The following is a 22,143-nucleotide window of genomic DNA, read 5'->3' as shown; positions in this document are numbered from 1 at the left end:
GCTTCCTCCCGCCCAGGAGCAGGGAGGGGAGACAGGAACTGCTCCAGTTAAATTTACACAGTCGGGTCAAATAAAAACATTAGGAGAATCAAATAATTGAAGTAAGAGAGACGAAAACCTAACGGCCCACTAGATTTTTAAGCGACTTCTTTAAAGAAAAATTCAATCCGTTTCTGTATGTTGAAATACAAAAAAAAAAAAAAAAAAAAAAAAAAAGTGCTGTTAATTCCTACTCCAGGGCGCATGCCTCAAACTCATCCACTTCTCTGCTATCAATTGACTTCCTCTCATCCGGGTCCACTGTTTTCTGCATTGCTTGCTGGGGGAAGACAGATTTCTGGGGGAAAAAAAAAAAAAAAAAAAAAAAAAAAAGATTTCTGACAAGCTGTGCCAGAGGAGCCAGGATCCCAAACAGAGAACGCTGAGCTAATACTGAACGCTTTTGGAGATCAGCCAGTGTTAAGGGCCATGTCACCACCATCTGAAAACCTCCCCATGGTCAGGTCCCAATTCTCCCTGACTCAAACAAGCAGGAGATTCTTTTTCATTTTGCAGACCGTCTCAAGAACTCAGACTGAAGCGGGAGGATCTAACATCGCTTGGCAAACAGCTTTCAGTTCACTAAAGAAGCCAGGAATCTTCATGTTTGACAAATTACTTGTAACATCAATGGAATAGAAATTTTTAAAAAAAAATGGCTTAGCGCCTTAATGATAAAGAAATGAGACATGGAGATGGTAGAAAAGATCACTTGGTAGCCTCTAGTTAGCTCATATTCTTCTAAGATAGAATTGGCATTTAAGGCAGAGTTTCAAACCTGCCTCCAACCCCCCTACACACACAAATAATCCATAATTCAGGTAGCCCTTGCTCATGAATTATATCATTTGAATGAACAATCACCTTCCAGAAATTAATATTCCCAGCTCTCTTTTCCTTGAGCTTTTGGAAGACACCAACCCCCAACATGAGCTCAGAGGTGTGACAGGTCCCCTCTAAGGACTTGTGTTGGAGGGCAACTGGTGGTTGGGTTGGTTACGCGTCCGGGTCTTGATTTCAGCTTGGGTCATGATCTCAGAGTGGTGAGATCAAGCCCCACATAGGACTCCACACGAGGCATGGATCCCACTTAAGATTCTCTTTTGCCCTCTCCTTCTGCCCACCCCCCTCCTCCCTACTTGTGCATGCGTCTTCTCGCTCTCTCAAAGAGAAATTGTTTTAAAACTTCGACCATTATATTTACACACCATTATTTAACATAGCTTGTTCTTCTTGTTCTTGTTCTTCTTCTTTGCCATCTCCACCCCCATTCCTACAATCTCTACCTGCACTTTTGCTGACACTGTTATTCCTGTCCCCGAGTCTGGAACCAGCTCAAAACCATTGTGTGAGCTGTGTTGGGAAAGCATGTGGGGGGCAAGCAGCTGGATATTGGCCATAATCCTAATTCTATTGTCTGGCTGCCCCCAGTGGTCTGCATTTTTTCCAACATCACAAGATTTTGCAAAGACTTACAGGTAGTATGCCAGTTTCCACCTTGCTCAGATTGATATAATTGATATAAACAGACTCCTAACTATCCAGAACTGATGGTTGCTAGAGAGGAAGTGGGCAGGGGATGGGTTAAATGGGTGATGGGGACTAGAAAGGCAGTCGTTGTGATGTGCACTGGTTGTTATATGTAAGTAATCAATCACTAAATCCTACTCTTAAAACTCATAGTACACTATGTGTTAACTGGAATTTAAATGAAAACTTGAAATTACTAAACAAATTAAATAAAATTAAAATAAATAAATAAGACTCAAGAAATTTGTTTCCAGACTTCATGGGTTAATCAGGAACCAGTGGATTTTAATACCAAATAAATAAAAATCCCCAGAAAAACCAAACAGAAAGATATATAAAATTAGGTAAGTTATTTAATGCAATGATTTGATACATGTATATATTGTGAAATAGTTGCCACCATAAGGTTAGTTAACATCCATCATCCATTACCTCAGATAATTACCTTTTTTGTACATGTGATGAGAACATTTAGGATCTACTCTCCTAGCAATTTTCATCTTGTAACTGGATTTTTTTACCCTTCAACCAATATTACCCCATTCCCCTCATTCCTCAGCCCCTGGCAACCACCATTCTACTCTGTTTCTATGAGTTAGGCTTTCTAGGATTTCACATATAAGTGAGATTACGGTCTCAAATAGCAAAATTTCCTTCTTTTTTATGGCTGAATAATATTCCAGGGTGTGTGTGTATCTGTGTGTGTGTGTGTGTGTGTGTAAATATATATACCAAATTTTCTTTTTTTTTTTTTTACGATTTTATTTATTTATTTGACAGAGAGATACAGCAAACAGCAAGAGAGAGAGAACATAAGCAGGGGAAGTGGGAAAGGGAGAAGCAGGCTTCCCACTGAGCAAGGTGTCTAATGCAGGGCTCAATCCCAGGACCCTGGGATCATGACCTGAGCCAAAGGCAGACACTTAACGGCTGAGCCACCCAGACGCCCCAGCATACCAAATTTTCTTTATCCATTCCTCTGCCAATAGACACACTTAAGTTCAAAACAGTCACTTTTTAATGCCACAGCCCATCCCACCCACCCACCACACAAAATCTCTAGTATTCCTAGTTTCCCAAAGAAGACAGTAATTCTGACTAAAACTACATTAGATGGCTTTAATATAGATAACTATTGAGCCAAAGCATATTCATTTGAAAAATACTAAGAAATTTGGAAAAGAGAGTTAGGGCTTTAGGCAGAAAACCCAAAACTTCTCTTCTGAAAATCTTTTTTTCTTTACTAATAGTGCTCATTTCTACAGCTACCCAGAGGAATTTAAAACCATTTGGGGGCATGTGTATAAGATAACCTTCTTCTTTTTTAAAAGATTTTATTTATTTATTTATTTGACAGACAGAGATCACAAGTAGGCAGAGAGGCAGGCAGTGTGAGAAGGAAGCAGGCTCCCCGCTGAGCAGAGAGCATCATGACCTGAGCCGAGGCTTTCACCCACTGAGCCACCCAGGCGCCCCAGATAACCTTCTTCTTGACTTGCACTAGTAACCTTATTTGATCACTCTACTTGGGAGACATGGCAGGATGGTTTGAAATTGATTAATGAAAATTTTGTGGTTTTTTTACAGAAATAACATGTAAGTCCTTAGGAAATATCTGTTCTTTTTAATTAGCTTAAATTCATATCTTCAGCCAAAGATAAGTAAAACATTCTCCCTCCTTCATGTCCATTTCTTCTCTCCAGCATGTTATTCTCTTCCAGTCTTCCCTTCTACAAGAAGAAAATTTTTCAGTACATGTTATCACCCTGGGGAAGTTGGGAGAGAGGCATAATGGCGGGCATGCTTGCTCACTATAAGACACTGTGCTAAGTTCTGTGAATACAAAGGTATGTAAAATCCAAACACTGCTTCCTAAAGAACTCACAATTTATTTAGGGAAGTGGATATCCAAGTAACCATTTTAAAATGATTATTCAATGTATTAGTACTCACATAGTGTTCTAAATAAAGTGCTATAGACAAATAAGTAAGGGGATAGTCCATTTTGCTGGGGAGGTTGAGAAAATTGTCACAGAAATTAAATTCCCAAATGGTGGTTTGCATTTCTTGGCCCACCACTGCTCAGGGTTGACCTTTGAGCTTGAGGAAGGACAGATTCTAGAAGAAACCATTAGACGCTCTCAGGGACTGAAGGCAAAACATGAGTGAAAGCAGAAGTCATAAGGAGGCTGTCACCAGACAATGACTCCCATTGAGTCCTGCCAGTCCAGGGTTGGGGCAAGTAATAAAACCAAGACAAATGATGTCACATGCAGAGCTGGAACATTCCTACAATTTTATCTGAGAGCAAAATTTAAAAAAATAGAAGCTAAGCACATATCCTCACATAACTATCAGGTCTAGAGCCAGCTAATGGGCATCAGTCATCCGGCGAGGTTGAACCATGGGATTTTCAAAAAGCACCATGCTTTATGAGAGGGACAGAAAGAGGCCAGATCACCTGTTTCCTCAAAGCAAGTCCTCAAAGAAGTCCTCTGCTACCCGTAACATCTGCCTCAGCACAAAGAGGATCTGAGTGTCCTTTACAGGGTCCAGCTCCCACTCTGATGTGTAATTTTCAATCACGAATGTATTATAAATAGGAACATTTAACATTTTGCTGGCATCCATTATCTGTGGAAAAATTAATAAGCATAACTCATATCTGAAAATTGACTGAATTCAAATATAATTCAAGAAAGAAACTGAAAAAGCAAAAAGAAAACTACTCTTTTGAATATAATTATAATACAAATAATTATTGTTTTAAAGTGGGACATAAACTTGAATTAACAAGGCAATCAATCCATGTCTTTATTTATCTATGAATACATAGTATGAGTGCATGCACACACACACAGACACACACACACATACACACAATATAACACCATCACAATAATGCCTGGTTAGAAATATATTTTTTACCTGGCTCTGGAAAGTCATAGGTTTATCCATGTTTGAAAAATTGCCTTGAAAAAATTCACCGCAATTAGTTGCTTTAGTAAGCAAGAGTACACAGGCTGTATCTATATCAAAGAGATAAATCAGTTATTTTGTATCATAAATAGCAATGTTTCAACAAAGAGATTAAGTATGAGTGAAAGCAGCTCTCCTAAAAAAAGGAAATATCCCTAGTAAATGTCAATATGAAACCTGAAGTTCTTCTGATAGGAGAAATGATCTTTTTCTTCCAGCAGAGAGATCATTTCTAAATGCAACTAAATTCACACTGCATTGCAATCATCTATTATTCCAAATAATATGTTTTAAGGTGATCAGGGGGGTGGAGGGGGCGAGTGGTTGCTGGACACTGAGGACTGAAAAAGAACCCTAGAAAGTGAGGAAGGTTATATGTGAGGATTGGAAATCTACTAAGGACCTCTTGTCCTCTCCCAGTTGGCTTCTAATCAAATCAAAGTTCTGCTTTACTAAGGAACGCTTTCCCAGGAGAAAAAATAAACCCGAAATTTCCAAATGCCATTCAAGGATACCCCTGAGAGACTTCTTTACCAGAGCTTTTAGTATTTTCCCCTTACATAAATCTAGTGTTTGTGATCCCTATTCCTACGTGATTGTTTTACCCTCTTCCTTTTATCCAAGTTCCAGAGGAATAACTAACAAGGTTGGCCAATTAAATAAAACCTGGTTTGTGTAGAAGGCAGTTCTCAATTGACACATATAATTTCTTTTCAACTTCTGCTAAAATGCAATTCTTCTCTTTCAGAATTAATGCAATGTTTTCTTAGAGGGTCTAAATCAGCCTAGTTAGATGAACAAAGCCATGCTGCCCAGCATGGAGTGTGGCCAGATGTCCTTGAGAAAAACATTTCAGACCTCAGCACTTTGTAAATCAGTCTTAGCCCAAATCCACCATCGTTTTAGAGCTGTTACATGCTTATACAGACAGTCCCTGACTTCAGATGGTTCAACTTAAGATTTTTTTGACCTAACGATGGTGCAAAAGCATTATGAATTTGGAATAAACCATACTTCCAAGTTTGGAATTTTGACCTTTTCTGGGGCTAGTGATACATAGTGTAGTACCTCTTAGTCAGCACGTGACCACAGGGTAAACAACTTATAAACTTACAACCATTCTTTTTCTCATTTTCACTACAGCACTCAATAAATGACATGAGATACTCAACACTTTATTATAAAATAGCTTTGCATTACATGATTTTGCCCAGCTACAGGGTAACGTAAGTGTTCCCAGCATGCTTAAGACAGGCTACACTAAGCTGCAATGTTGGTAGGTTAGGCGCATTAAATACATTTCTAGGGAGTGTCTGGGTGGCTCAGTCAGTTGGGTGTCTGCCTTTGGCTCAGGTCATGAGCCCAGGGTCCTGGGATCAAGCTCCGCATTGGGCTCCTTGCTCCACGGGAAGCCTGCTTCTCCCTCTCCCACTGCCCCCTGCTTGTGTTCCCTCTCTCTCTCTGTGTCTCTCTCTGTCAACTAAATAAATAAAATCTTTAAAAATAAATAAATAAATAAATAAATGCATTCTCAAATTACACTAAGCCCATTGTAAACTGAAATAGATCTGTGTATGTTTATATACTTACATTGAGTACATCTAATGTACTTACTACAAAATTTAGATTATAATATTTAAATATTACAATCTTACAATATTTAGATTCAGAACTTATTCCCATTACACAGGAAACTAAAGTTCAGTCCCCTGAAGTTAACTTTCACAAGATCAAGTTATGACTATTAAAAAATCTAGATTTACTTCATCACTAAGACAATCCTCTGTACATTACACTGTGCAGCTTTCTATGTTAAGTGGTATTTCTACTGATATACTAAAGAAGAGGCTCTAGAGTATAAATGACCAAACAATTCTCTTTTTTAAAAGTCTTTTTACCGTTCGACCACCTATACCCATCACCTATTTCTCCCACCTCCATTTCCTCACGTCTGGTAACCACTAATCTCTACTCTGTCTCTATGAGCTTTTTTTTTTTCTTTTAAACATTTCACATATAGGAGAGCTCATTTGGTGTTCATCTTTCTCTGTCTGACTTACTGCACTTATCATAATGCCCTTGAGGTCCACCAGGGTTGTTGCAAAGGGCAAGATTTCATTCTTTTTTGTGACTGAATAATATTCCTGTGTGTGGGAGTGAGTGTGTGTGTGTGTTTGTGTGTATACACCCCATCTTCTTTATCCATTGATCCACTGATGGACCGTTAGGTTGTTCTTATATCTTGGCCATTGTAAATAGTGCTGCAACGAACATGGTGGGGGAGTGCATATATTTTTTTGAGTCAGTGTTTTCATTTTCTTCAGATAAGTACCCATATTGTATGGTAGTTTTATTTTTAAATTTTTAAGGAAACTCTGTACTATTTTCATAATGGCCACACCAATTTATGTGCCCACTAATGGTGTACACACATTCCCTTTTTTCCACATCTTCACCAGTACTTGTTATTTCTGATCTTCTTTTGATAATAGCTGTTCTATCAGGTGTGACATGATACCTCACTGTGGTTTTATTATGTGTTTCCTTGATGATTAATGATGTTGAGCATCTTTACAGGTACCTGATGACCTTCTGTATGTCTTCTTTGGAAAGCTGTTTACTCATTGTCTGCCCATTTTTAATTAGATTGCTTTTATGTTTTGTTTTGTTTTTGATGATATGGATTCTTACATATTTTATTTTTTTAAGATTTATTTATTACAGAGAGAGAAAGAGGTATGGGGAAGGGGCAAAGAATGGAGGGAGAGAGAATCCTTGAGTAGACTCCCTGCTGAGTGCAGAGCCCAACGTGAAGCTCTATCCCAGGACCCTGAGATCATGACCTGAGCCAAAATCAAGAGTCAGACGCTTAACTGACTGAGCCACCCAAGCACCCCTTTAAATATTTTAGATACCTATTTCTTATCAGTTATATGATCTGCAAATATTTTTTTCTAGTCAGTAGGCTGCCTTTCTGTTTTGTTGATGGTTTCCTTTGCTGTGCAGAAGCTTTTTAGGTTGCTGCAGTTTCATTTGTTTATTTTTGCTTTTGTTGCTTTTACTTTTAATGTGAGAGTCAGTGAATCATCTCCAAGGTCTACCGTGAAGAGCTTACCACCTATGTTTTCTTTTATGATTACAGGCCTAACATTCAAGAATTTAATGCATTTTGAGTTCATTTTTGTTTCTGGTGTAAGACAGTGGTTGGGTTTTATTCTTTTGCATGTGGCTGTCTAGTTTTCTCAACACCATTTATTGAAGAGACTATCTTTCCGCACTGGGTATTATTGGCCCCTTTGTCATAAATTAATTGACTAAAATGTGTGGATTTATTTCTGGGCTCTCTATTCTCTTCTCTTGATCTATGTGTCCATTTTTATGTTAATACCATACTTTAAAAATCACTATGATTTTGTAATAGAATTTAAAATCAGGGAACATGATGCTTCCAGCTTTGTTCTTCTTTCTCAAGATTGCTTTGGCTATTTGGGGTCTTTCGTGGTTCCATACAAATTTTAGGATTATTTGTTCTATTTCTGTAAAAAATGTTATTGGAATTTTGATAAGGATAGCATTGAATCTGTGCATTGCTTTGGAGAGTAGGCACACCTTAATATGAATTCTTCTGATCCCTAAGTACTGAATATCTTTCTATTTATTTGTGTCTTCTTCAATTTCTTGCATTAATGTCTTACAGTTTTCAGTATGCAGGTCTTTCACTTCCTTGGTTAAATTTATTCTTAGATACTCTATTCTTTTTGATGTAATTGTAAAAGACTATTTTCTCAATTTCGCTTTTTGCTAGTTCATTATTACAATCATAATATGGTGGTGAGTTCTCTAGCTTTTCTTTTTACTTCATAAATCCTATATTGGCAGCTAGAGAAGTACACCTCTAGGGAAAGCGAACTGGAACTGGTGAAAGGAAAAGGAAAGAAAGGAACAAAAGGGGAAGGGAAAAGGAAAGGGAAAGGACTGGGGGGTGGAGAAGGCAGGAAGTCTGTTGTATCTTGCCAAGCATGAGAAAAGGAGCAACCTAACAAGACAAAAAACTTTCACACAGTAGCCACACTATGCCAGCCAAACACCATGAAAGAACCTCAGTCGCATTCACAGAAGTGTCACTTCCCTTCTCTATCCTCCATATTCTGCCAGGATAGTATCATAGAATAAGAATGGGTAGGGAGCCAGGACTTTGATACCTGTACTGTGCTAGGTCCCTCTTGATGGTATCAATGGATACTACTCGGGGATTCCAGTCATCCACCCCAACCATCAGTAATAGTGTGCCCCCTCCCTCTTTACCAGTGTCAGAAGAGGCCAACTCAGTTGAGCATCTGACTCTTGATTTTGGCTTGGGTCATGGACTCGGGGTCTTCAGATGGAGACCGGAGTTTGTCTCTGTACTTGGTGTGGAGTCTGCTTGTCCCTCTCCCTCCCCCCAACTTGTGCTTTCTCTTTCTCTCTCTCTCAAATAAATAAAATCTTTTTTAAAAAAGAAAAATAAATAAATAAATAAGATCCAGGGTCTCACAGTATAATATCCCAAATATTAAAGGTATAATCAAGAATCACTTGTCATACCAAAAACCAAGAAAACCTATCTAATCAACACTTGTAGAACATACACATAATTTTTAAGTACCATGGAGCATTTACCAAAATATACTATAGACTAAGCCATAATTTAACTTCAAAACCTATTTAAAGAATTTAAATCAGAGTGTATCCTTTGACCATAATGGATCAAATTGTAAGTCAATAACAGAATGGTAACGAGAAAAACTCCATGCACTTAAAAACTAAACAATACATTCTAAATAATCCATGAGTCCTAAAGGAAGTTTCAAGGGAAATAAAAGATACATTAAATGGAAGATAATAAAAATATAACATATCAAAAATTGTGTACATAACTAAACAAGTGTTTACAGAAAAACATGTAACATTCAATGTTTATAATAGAAAAGAGAAGTCCAAAATCAACAATCTAAGTTCCTCTCCTCAAAAACTTAGAAAAAAGAAAGCAAAGTATATCCACATCAAGAAGATGAAAGAAATTAAACAGCAGAAATCAATGAACAAATTGAAAACAGGAAAACAATTTAAAGTATCAATGAAACAAAAACATAGATCCTTGAAAAGATCAATAGAATTGACAAACCTTTAGAAATAGTGACAGAGAAACAAAAGAAAAGACATAAATCACCAACATGATGAAGGACACAGGGGATATCCTTACAGACCCCACAGAGAGAAAAGAAATAATGAGGAGATGATACGAACAATTTTACACACATAAATTTGACAACTTAGGTGGAAAAGACTGAACTAAAAATTACAAAACTATCCCAACTCACCTAATATGAAACAAATTATTTTAATAGCTTGCTAACTATTTTGGGTTGTAGTTTTTTGTCGCTACAAAAAAATTTAATGCCCAAAATTTAATTTATTAATTAAATTCTGGTCATTAAAAATCCTGAAAAGGGGCATCTGGTTGGATCAGTTGGTTAATCGACTACCTTCGGCTCTGGTCGTGGTCCTGGAGTCCCAGGATCAAGTCTTGCATCCAGCTCACTGTTCAGCAGCGAGTCTGCTTCTCCCTCTGACCTTCTCCCTCTAATGCTCTCTCTCTCTCATTCTCTCTCTCTCAAATACGTAAATAAAAAATCTTAAAAAAAAAAAACTGAAAAATACATCTCCACACTAGATGATTTCATTGAAAGACTCTAACAAATATTTTAAGAGAAATAACACCAATTCTTTATAATCCCTTCAAGAAAATGGAAGAGGAACATTTCCTAACTCATTTTATGAAGCCAGTGTTACTCTGACACCAAAACCTGACAACATCTGGAAAAATAAAAACAAAAACAAAAACAAAAAACTACAGCCCAATATCCCTCATAAATATAGATACAAATATTTTTTAATAAAACATTATCAATAAGACAGCAAATGTAAATAGAATTATACATCATGATTACACGGGTTTTATTTTAAAGAGACAAGGCTGGTTCAAGATTCAAAAATTAATGTAATCCTCCATATTAAGAAGACAAAGATCAATTTCAGGATTATGTCAAACTGTGGGGAAAAACTATTTGATAAAATTCAACATCCATTCATGAACAAAAACGCTCAGAGAACTAAGAACAGAGAACTTCCTCAAACTAACAAAGAACTGTAAAAAAAAAATTAAAAAAATAAAAACTCATAACTATCTTCATAATGGTGAAACACTGACTATTCTCCCCCTAAGATCAGAAACACCACAAGGGTATGTGGTATCAACACTATTATTCAACATAGTACTGGAACTTCTAGCCAGAACAATATGACAGGAAAAGGAAATAAAAGGCATGCAGATTAAAAAGAAGGAGAAAATTATCCCAGTTTAAAATGGCATGGAAAAAAAAAAAAAAAACCCACCTTTCCTAGAACTAATAAGTGAGTTCAGCAAGATCACAAGAGACAAGATCTGCGTACAAAATTCTATTGTAAATTATGTCCTAGCAAGAAGCACCTGGAAACCAAAATTACAAATATGATACCATTTTTTAAAATTAAACACCGAGGTATAAATCTAGTAAAATATGAACAGGACTTGAAAGTTAAAAACTGTGGAGCACTGTTGAAAGAAATCAAAGATCTAAATAAATGGGTAGATATATTATGTTCATGGATTAGAAGAACTCAACAGAGTAAAGATGTCAATTCTCTCAAAATTTATATGTTTTTAATGTAATTACTATCAATATCCAATCAAAATTTTTTTTTGTGAAAATAGACAAAATAATTCTAAAATGCCCGTAGAGGAGGAATTAAAGATGGCAGCATAAGAAAACTGTGAACTCACCTCCACCTACAGACACAGCTAATTTACAACTACATATAGAATAATTTTCCTCTGAAAAGGACCCGACAACTAGATGAATAGCACCTCCGCACACGAAAACAAGAACTGCATCCAGAAAGGTATGAGAGGCAGAGACACTGCCTTACCCAGCACCCCACTCCAGATGCAGTGACCCCAAAGTCAGGTGGGACTCAAAAAAAATATGACCTCTTTCTCAAGGGACGAAGAGACTGTGCCTTACATCAGGCATCCCAACCCTGGGGGCTGGCACCAAAAAGATAAGCCCCAAAATGTCTGGTCTTGAAAATCAGTGGGGATTAAGACCAAGAGAATCACAGACCTATGAAGAACAGAGATCCCAATCTTCAAGGGCTCCCACGCAAACCCAGTCGCTGAGATCCAGTGAGAAAGCCACAGACTGAAAAGCAGCTAGACTGTAAGTGAGAGAGACCCACTCACTACTTTTAAATCTACACATATGATTCAACAATACAGAAGCACACGCTTGCATTGTAACAGTGTCATTTTTCTGCGTTTGATCTTCCTGGTCAGGTCACATAACCTGGGGAGGTGACCACCCTATCAAGCCACTGGAAAAGCACATGTGACAAAAACAAAAAACAAAAAACAAAAAACATGAATGACCTCTGTCTGCTATTGCCACCAACCAACCCGGGATTCAGGAAACTGGGTGAAAGGTCCATAGGACCTCTCTGAACTCTCCTTGCAACCTTCTGTGAATCTGTAATTATTTCAAAATAGAAGTTTTTTGATAAGGACAATTAGACTCACCATAGCTCAAGACTTCTTTCTGAATTTGTTGGAACTTTGCCACCATCTTAGAGGAGAAATCATTGATAGAGTTGATATCTAGGACATAAGCCACACAGTGAATCCTGTCCTTCAGTGACGGAGAGGCAATGAAGTTAGGATGATTGGGTGTAATTGGTCTACTGGGGTTCAACTGTTATAGAAACATAAGATAACATTTAGAGAGTCTTTGCTGAGTTCTTTAAGACACATTCATGCTTCAAATGTGACTACCACTAACCTCCAAACTGAAACTTTCCTCCCTCTACCCACTCTTTCCCCAGGTTAATTAGTAGTGTCCTTCCATACTTCCTCTCCACTGTGAGTGTAATATTATATCTTGCTTATAGAAAAACCACATCATTGCACTGGTGAAAATGAGAATTACACACACTTTACATTATCCATAATGGAAATATCTCAGGAAAGTATAATGTTTAAAAAGCTAATCTCAAATCCCAGCCTAAAGAAAGAAAGAAAGAAAGAAAGAAAGAAAGAAAACTACCATTGCAACTGGTTAAACATCATTTAAGATTTCTCACTAAACACTTTCTTTTTTTTTTAAGATTTTATTTATTTATTTGACAGACAGATCACAAGTGGGCAGAGAGGCAGGCAGAGAGAGAGGAAGGGAAGCAGGCTCCCCGCTGAGCAGAGAGTCCGATGTGGGGCTCGATCCCAGGACCCTGGGATCATGACCTGAGCTGAAGGCAGAAGCCTTAACCCACTGAACCACCCACGAGCCCCTCTCTAAACATTTTCTGTTCTTAAATGGACTAATAGAAAAAAAAGGAAAGAGAAAAATACATTGAAAATGCATTTTTAAATACTATAGTTTCCTTAATTTTGCAGAAGAAAAATAAATAAAAATGAAACAGAAGAAATATCAAATTTTAAGTTAGTATCCCCTTACCACAGAACAAGAATTTTTCTAGGATTAAGAAAATAGATTTAAAAATACAGTAAAGGGGGGGAGGGGGCGAGGGGTGGCGCCTAAGTGGCTCAGTCGGTTAAGCGGCTGCCTTGGGCTCAGGTCATGCTCCCAGAGTCTTGGAATAGAGCTCCCTGCTCAATGGGGAGCCTGCTTCTCCCTCTGCCTCTGCCTGCTGCTCCCCCTCTTTTTCAAATAAATAAATAAAATCTTAAAAAATAAATAGATAGATAAGAAATATAAAAATAAATAAATAAAAATATAGTAAAGGGCTATACTCGTTATTTTTTTCCCATATTTTTCCATGTTGGACTGAATTGAGTCTTCTCTGTTGTAAAAAATGAAGGTTTTCATAGGCTCGCAATATCTCCCATTTCTCTGCTCTGTTCCACCTCCCTGTATCTTATGTCTCCTTAGATTGTGAGGATAAAAATTATGTTCTTAGTCAACCCTGTGTTTCCAGTAAGCAGCATAGCATCTGGCACAAATTAGGTTTTTGTCGTTTTTTTTTTTTTAAGATTTTATTTATTTATTTGACAGAGAGAGGGAGATCACAAGTAGACAGAGAAGCAGGCAGAGAGAGAGAGGGGGAGGAAGCAGGCTCCCCGCTGAGCAGAGAGCCCGATGTGGGGCTCAATCCCAGGACCCTGAGACCATGACCCGAGCCGAAGGCAGAGGCTTAACACACTGAGCCACCCAGGCGCCCCACAAATTAGGTTTTTAATCACGGTTTTTTTAAATGTATGAGTACATAGTTAAGGTTTCCAATCAAGCACAACAGAAGTCACTGTTCAGAGATTGTATTATACCAATGCCTAAAAGAAAAGTGATGATAATGGTTGACCTTTTGAGAATGAAAAGTATATCATCTGATTTATCTTCTCAGGCACCCTATGAAATGGGCATTATGATCACCTACAGTTCATACATAAAAAAGTAAGACTTACAAAGACAAGTATGTAACTTGCTTATGGGTACACATCCAACTAGTGGCAGAGCCAACCTTTGGACGTAGGTAATTAGGTAGCATTTAAGTAGTGAAATCTAAGTACTTAGAGTATAATAATAGCACACTTCGACAAAAAGTGGTTAATTGTTCCAAGATTTTGTCTAATTGATCAAAAAAAGTGCATGAGATTAAAATATAACATTCCTATCTATTTTACAATAAAGAATGATATAAACACAATCTCCTCCTGTCCTTTTTCTGGAATCTTTATGAGTAATTTGGCTGCATTTCTTTTCTGATCTTTCTCTCCTTTTTTTTTTTTCTTTTGAGATCACCTTTTTTTTTTTTTTTAAGTTATCACCACAGCCAGTGTGGTTCGAACTCATGGCCCAGACTCAAGAGTCACGAGTTCTACGGACAGAGCCAGCCATGCACCCCAGGCTTTCTTTCTTAATGCTCTAGAAAATAAGTTACTCTATTTTACTTATTTGAGTACTTATTCATTTAAAGTAGAGTAGTGTTGGTTGATGTTGAAAATACCTTATGGGGGCGCCTGGGTGGCTCAGTGGTTAAAGCCTCTGCCTTCAGCTCAGGTCCTGATCCCAGGGTCCTGGGATCGAGTCCCGCATCGGGCTCTCTGCTCAGCAGGGAGCCTGCCTCCTCCTCCTGTCTCTCTCTGCCTACCTCTCTGCCTACTTGTGATCTGTCTGTCAAATAAATAAAAAAAAAAAAAAAAAAAAAAAGAAAATACCTTATGACAGTTGAAACTGCCTTATGGGGTAAAAATTTAACAAAAACAATTGATGAAACTGATTTTAAATGTTTTAGAGATTGGAGAGTTCTTACCTGATATCTGTCTGGCATGCAGCCTTTTAAGATGTAGGGTATGTCATCCATGCACAATCCTACTCCTTCTTTCTCATGTAGACCCATGGAGTCACACAACCTAAATGGCAGGTATTTGCCATGTCTCCCATCTTTAATAGGATATATCCTATACTATAAAACAAAGTATATCAAAGGTAAAAATTCATTCTTCTACTAGCACTCAAGACATGACAATAGGAAGAACAGAGAGTGGTTAATATTTTAACACTGTGGTCTTCAAACATTTTGGTCTCAGGATCACCTGACACTCTTAAAAATTATTGAGAATCTCAAAGGTATTTTATTTATGTAGGTTATAGCTATTGATAGTTAACATAATAAATATTTTAGACAGAAAAAAATTAAATATTTTTAATCATTTTAAAATACAATTATGAATCTATATTACAATGTTAAGCTAAAGGACATTTTTATGAAAAAAAATTATTTCCCCCCAAAATTATCAATTGCAATTTTTTAACAAGTACCAAAAAGCATTCTTCGAATTACTACTTCTTGCATGCATAAAAATGGAAAGCCTCTCAGTGAAACACAACTCAGTGGAGGGAATTCTGAATCAACTTTTGCTCCTTTTTTATATTTGATTTAGCATTTAATTGCTTGGATCAGGAGGAGGTTAATGTTCTAAGAGAAAATGGTGAAGAAATGAACAAACCTGAAAATTATAATCAATAAAACAAAATCCTCAGGAAATCCTTAAATCAACTTACCTGTTCAGTAATGCTGGTGACATCAGACCCCACTGTGGCTTGGCGAGTCAGACGGCCTTGGAAAACAGACTTCACTGAATTGATAAAACTAGACTTTCCAGACCCAACTGGACCCAGCAAGAGAATACGAATTTCTGAAACAAAGTCTACACAGGGCTTGTAGGTTCTGAGTTCGAGTAGAAGTGAATTTCTGTGCCTGTCAAATAACACGCAATACTTAAAGACAAGAGCCAAACTTTCACAGGAACAGTGCAATTCTGCTGCTTCTTTCCTTCCCTTTACAAGTATGTTTTCATTACTTATAATCTTGGCATTAACATCTATCATATGATTTGAAATGGTCTAAAGTTAATGCATTTTGTGCTTGAAGACAATGTGTTTATCTATATCCAAATAAAGAAATATTAACCAAATAAAGAAACATTAACCAGCAACCAAATCACTGTTAAAAACTATGAGCGTTAGACCACACAGATCTAACAAATTCCAACAACCCTGAAGATGAGCATTATTTCAGTAATAATATTATATTAAGGAGAAATAAAATATATGCAATGCAGATATTTATCTATAGATTGGGGAAAGAAGGCTTTGTTTTTAAAACTTACTGAAACTCCCCCAAAACCTTTATATCCAGGGAAAGCCTTCACAGGAATTATCTGAAACAGTCCTCTAGACTCTTCTGTCTGGAAGACTTTGAATCTAGCAAGTCCAATGTGAAACATAAAGCCAAACTATCACCAGGTAGATTATTTTAAAGGTTTGCAGTTGGTAGTGATTTTGTCCCTGTTGTTGCCATAAATTGCCTTGAACATATTATAAAATAACATTATAACTCATTTTTTATCACTCCAACTTATATGATCTTTATTTTACTCGTTCATTTCCAACACCATTTATAGACGTGTCCTAAATAAAATAAGTAACAGATAGTCCAAGAACCTAACTTACTTGGTGGCTCCTGTTATCTTGCTTATGTAGTTTATATCATCCCCAATTCCTGTAGGAAAGAAACAGCATAATAAGCTTTTTAACTTGCCCGGCTAAATATGCCCCAGTGTGCCTTCTGAATGGGTCAGAGAGTCTGCTTACACAAACCAGGGCTGGGCTGTCCAGTTAGGAGCTAGAGTTGGCAACATCACATGAAGAGAAGGGAAAATTAACCTCCCTGCACAGTAACTGGTTCTGGAAACTCTCACCTAACTACACCTAGAGATCTTACAGCTGACCCAAAAGCCGTCATTGCGCCAACATAAACCCCGCCCTCGCCGGCTCTCCCTCTCCAATTCTCCACTCCTACTTCTCAGCTTGCTTTGCTCAAAGCTGCCTATACATTCGAAGTGATACCTCACAACCTTCACACTCCCTAAGTTTCATTTTGAAGTTTATGAACGAGAAAGCTGATGGCATGAAATCTGACTTTCCTCTCATTTGTCCTTGTTCTTGCAGCTCAATTATGACCCATGAACACAACGAGATACTAGAATCAGAATGGAGGATTATCTAATTTAACATACCTTCAACGTGAAAAACTTCACATTCCGAATACTTGCTGCTAAAACGAAAATGTATGTGTAAAGTACTCCTTAATGAATCATTCATCGAAAAGCTGCTTTCGCCTGGATGTACAGAAAACACCTCTTGGCCAGAAGAATAACAGACCAGTCGTCCAGAGTTAATTTTTGTTTCTGTTTCTAAAACTGCAGTTTTCATTGCAGTTACATCATTCTTTTGAAACGAAAAATAGAAGGAAGGATTGGCCCTTTTTAAATTGTCATGCACTTCAGGATGATCCCCAAGCATAAAGACCCCAAGAACAATGTTACCAACGTAAATTATTGTTACAGTAGGTCTCTGATGAGTGCACTTTTCATTCATACTATGAATGTCACTCTCATGAACACTAGACTTATAAAGAAGTCTCAAGGACACGTTCCCAAGCATCTTCTCCAGACTCTTCTCCTCACTCCATGTCAATCTGGTTACTACTGCCATTGTTCTGTATCTGATAGAAAAACAATAATAAGTTGAGAGGCTAGTTAGTATATCACAATGGTTTAAAGCACAGATTTCTGCTTCTAGCTCCAACACGTTATTTTTTTTCCCTCTGGCCCAATTAAAATATGTTATTTAGACCACAAGGCAAAAAAAAAAAAGAAATGTGTATGCGTGTGTATATACATATATATATCTATATATATGTAGGATATATCCTATATATAGCCTACTGTTTTCCATTCCTCTCTCTACGTGTATGCATGTGTATATACATAGATATATGTATGTATACATACATAGATATATGTATACATATGTACATATACATATATGTATATAGATATGTGTACATATATGTACATAGATATATGTATACATATATACATACATAGATATCTATGTATGTATATTTCTCTCTATGTGTGTATGCGTGCGTATATACATAGATATACGTATACATATGAATACGTATATCTATGTATATACGCACGCATACACACATAGAGAGAGAGAAAGAGAAAGAGAAATGCAAAACAGTAGGTACCTATGAAAAAAATAGATAATTTAGAAATAAAAAATCATTATATTTTTTAAAGTCAGTAGACAAATGAAAGCTTAGATAAAGGACATAGTAAAATTAATAAATTAGAACAGCGATCAGCAAAATTTTTTCTTAATGACAGAGAGTAAATATTTTAGGCTTTGTGGGCCATGCGGTCTCTGCCGTAATTACTCAACTTTGCCAATGTGACACAAAAATGGAGACAACGTGTAAACAAACGGGTATGACTGTGTTCCAATAGAGCCTTTTTTATCAAAACAGGCGTCACACAGGATATAGTGGCCCAACCCATGAAGTAGAAGGTAGGAGAAAGGAATTTTTACAGAAAACAGTTCCCAAAGAAAGGAACTGACATATGAAAGGAGTTAACAGACATCAAGGTCCTACAGCACGGGAATAAACCATGGGCCATCATGCCAATTCTTTCAATGAGAAAAATGAGAACACAGGGTAAACTGTGTAAATACATATATTTGAAAGCACTGGAGGGCTAAGATTGGGAAAAGAAGTGAACACAGAGAGGTAAGCTTGGCACTGGGGAACGCATTTCCGTGAGGACTATCTGTTAGCTTTAGACGAGGTGCCAGAGATGCTGAGATGTTGGGCAAAACCGCTGCTAGACTCCCAGAGCTAGGGACATAGAGCGCAACGAAGAGGATGCCTTGGCAACCCTCCTCTCAGGCCATGGGCAAGGATTTTTGTTTGTTTGTTTGTTTGTTTGTTTATAGGAGACAGGGAGAGTGAGTGAGCCCGAGAGAGTACAGGAGCCAGGAGGAGGAGCAAGGGGCGGGGGAGAAGCAGACACGCCCCCTCTCGGAGCAGGGAGCCTGATGACTTGGGGCCCTGGTGAGAGGGGCTTGATCCCAGGACACCAGAATCATGAGCTGAGGTGAAGGCAGTCACTTAACTGACTGAGACACCCAGGCGCCCCCGTGAGCAAGGATTCTGAAGAGCTACAGGGAAGAAGGAAGGGTGGACTGGAAATGGACAGACTCAACTCCATCTCCTAAGTAATTTCAGTCTACACTTGGATTAGTATAAATGAAGATTTCTTATGCCCCCAACAGCATGGCAGATGCAAAACAGATCTTGTCTAGATTAAGAGAACATCTTCGTAGCTTCCATTTTTTTATATTCAGTGATTCACATTCATTATAAACACAAGAGAGGAAATGGAATAACAGGATAGAAAAACCAAGAGAAAAAGCAGAACACAGAAATAAACCCATACTGTTTATTAATTAGTTTTGTTTTTTAGATTCCACAGGTAAGAGAAATCAGATGGCATTTTTCTTTCTGACTTATTTCACTTATCATAATCCCCTCTAGATCTATCCATGTCCCAAATGACAAGATCTCATCCTTTTGTATGGCTGACTAATGTTACTCGTGTGTGTGTGTGTGTGTGTGTGTGTGTATCTCACATCTAGTGGAAAATCTGTCTCTAATGAAAAAGCAGAGTATATGAAGAAGACATTCACAGACGAGCTAACTCAAACAAGCTGTAAACATACAAAAGTATTCAACATTCTACAAACAAATAAGTGTAAATTAAACAGTGAGATATTATTTCACATCAAACAAAAGTCCAGCAATACCAGGTTGACCCAGACATAGAGATAATATTCACATTATTTTGAGAGACACACATCACTTTGGGGAGCAAGTATGCTCATAGCAGCATTGTTTAGGGTGACATTAGAAGATTGCATAGACAAATTTTGTCATACTCACACAATGAAATACTAGAAAGCACTGAAGTGACTAAACTAGACCTATTTGTATCAACATTGTTAAAGCTCAAAACATTAATCTTGAGTGGAAAAAAGCAATTGAGAATCATACACTTAGTATGATATTTAAATAAACTGTTAACACAAAGGAATACTAGAGCTTGTGTTTAGATACATATGTCCATACATCAAAGGCACCAAAAACCAGCAAAACAATAATTTATCCCAAAGTCTGGATAATATTTCCCTCAGGGAAGGAAGGGAAAAGAAAGGAATGGAGGAGAGATTCACAGATAACTTCAACATTGTTTGTAAGGCTTTTATTTTTCTGGGGTAAAAAACTATTCTAATTTGATAAAGCAAGTCATTTTTAAAAATCTGATAGAACTGCGTGAGATTACACTGGAGCTTACTTACATTCTGGAGTCCCCTGTGTTTGAAATGTTCATTAAAAACAAAACAAATTCAAGAGGAAATTATGATCATTAGCAGCAATTTTCCTCTGAAGTTCTTTTTCCAAAAAAAGGCAAACGGGCAATTTTCTTTATACACAGCTGGAAAACACCCGATGGCAAAAAGCCACTTACCTGTTTTTTAACAGCTGGAGGGAGCTTACATGTAGCGTTTAGCTGCTCTGTTTCTTGTATCCAGCAGCCCCAGCTTTGAAACTGAAAGGTTCTGCTGAGACCTGTATCTTCCGGTTTGAGAAAAAAGAAAGTGAAACTCAAAGCAGCAGTCAGCAGGCAGCTTGTGGCTTGTTCTTAAGTTTCTTTTTCCTTGCTAGAAACAAAGAGACAGAGAAAACAAAAAGGCAAAAGAAAAAAAAAATGATTTCTGCCAAACACATGAAAAAGATCTTGGTCCCCTCTGTAGCCCACATGGAGGCTTGCAAGAAATGGCAATTAATAAAGAACTGCCCTAAAACCAATAGCTAACATTCTGTACATTGAACTGTGGACTAGACACTGTGCCACCGCATTCATTTTCCTAGTTTGTTCTTGAAACAATCTCATACACTAATCACTCATAGTATCTTTATTTCTCAAAGTATGCAAACAAAACTTAAGGACATGAGGTGACTTTGCCCAAATTAATTCTACGAGCAGAGTGGTAGCCACTTGAAACCACGTCTTCCTGCGCGGGAACAAACAGATGAGGATCGGACTTTTCCTGAATTCATTCCTAAGGCAGTGCACAGCCTTGTTTCCCATTTACACATTCAGTCATTCAGCACTGGTTTCCGAACCTAGGGAAGGATAGTGCTGAGTAAGATGAAAACACCGCCCTCACATCGCATGCCATGTGCTCAGGGAGGCGGTCAGGTACACAGACAGTTTTATCTGTGCCCTACGTGCTACAAAAGGGGTAAAAACCAGATCCCCTGGGGACCAGGATGACAGTGGACTCACCCAGTCTTAAGGCACTAGTAAAAGCTAGCAAATTAAAATTTAGACTAAGGCATGAATTGTAGGGCAGGAAGAAATTTTCTTCTGCCCTCCAAGGTTTTTCCAGCCGGTCTAGGAATTCAACAGGCCCGAGATGGATCAACAAAAGGAAAAAACAAAGTTTTAGGATATGTGCATAGAGGACCAATAATAAAATTGAGACCTGATGAAATGACAAAGGCAGGCAGTTTTTATACAATTTAGACAAAGAAACCATAAATTTGTGAGAACTCGGCAGGATAAAGAAAAGAGATGGTTGGGAACTTTCATTAGTAAGGAATTCTAAGTGGAATCTGCGCTGAGCTAGCTATAGATTGGTACACACACACACACACACACTCTCTCTCTCTCTCTCTCTCTCTGAGGTTTATTTTTACTGCTTTCTTGGCTTTAGAGTTCCATCTCTTTGGTGATAAGGATATCTTTTTACTTCTTAGTACAGGGAAAATACTTTTCATGTAACAGATTTATTTCCTCCTTTCTGGGGATCAGAGAAGGTTCTAAGTGTCTTTGCACCGACTATTTCCCAAGTAGCCTCAATTCAAAATAATCAGTATGTCATTGTGGTACATTTGAGGGCAGCCCACCTTGGGCCCCTACAAAGTGCAAGGAAGACATGAAGCAAGAGAGAACACAGTGTCATCAGGGACCTCCAAGGATTTTAGCCTGCTGGCACGGATTGACAGCATCAAACTGGCAAGTAATGA

The 22,143-nt window shown here is 37.7% G+C and overlaps 1 protein-coding gene across 1 annotated transcript; it reads right to left on the bottom strand.

Annotated features, from left to right (window-relative positions):
- Positions 1-3,145: 3,145 nt before the first annotated feature.
- On the bottom strand, positions 3,146-17,735 carry LOC116875047 (interferon-induced protein 44-like). The gene is made up of 8 exons (XM_032870187.1): positions 17,216-17,735; positions 16,650-16,698; positions 15,699-15,894; positions 14,947-15,099; positions 12,203-12,374; positions 4,498-4,598; positions 4,031-4,203; positions 3,146-3,299 (listed from the first exon to the last, which is right to left on the bottom strand). The coding sequence occupies exons 1-7, from the start codon at positions 17,691-17,693 to the stop codon at positions 4,039-4,041; spliced, it is 1,314 nt and encodes a 437-aa protein (XP_032726078.1). The 5' UTR covers positions 17,694-17,735; the 3' UTR covers positions 3,146-3,299; positions 4,031-4,038.
- Positions 17,736-22,143: the final 4,408 nt, after the last annotated feature.

The sequence above is a fragment of the Lontra canadensis genome, unplaced genomic scaffold (genome assembly GCF_010015895.1).
Source record: "Lontra canadensis isolate GAN:19392208 unplaced genomic scaffold, GSC_riverotter_1.0 scaffold40, whole genome shotgun sequence".
Lineage (NCBI taxonomy): Eukaryota > Metazoa > Chordata > Mammalia > Carnivora > Mustelidae > Lontra > Lontra canadensis.
This window is presented reverse-complemented; position numbering and strand designations above follow the sequence as displayed.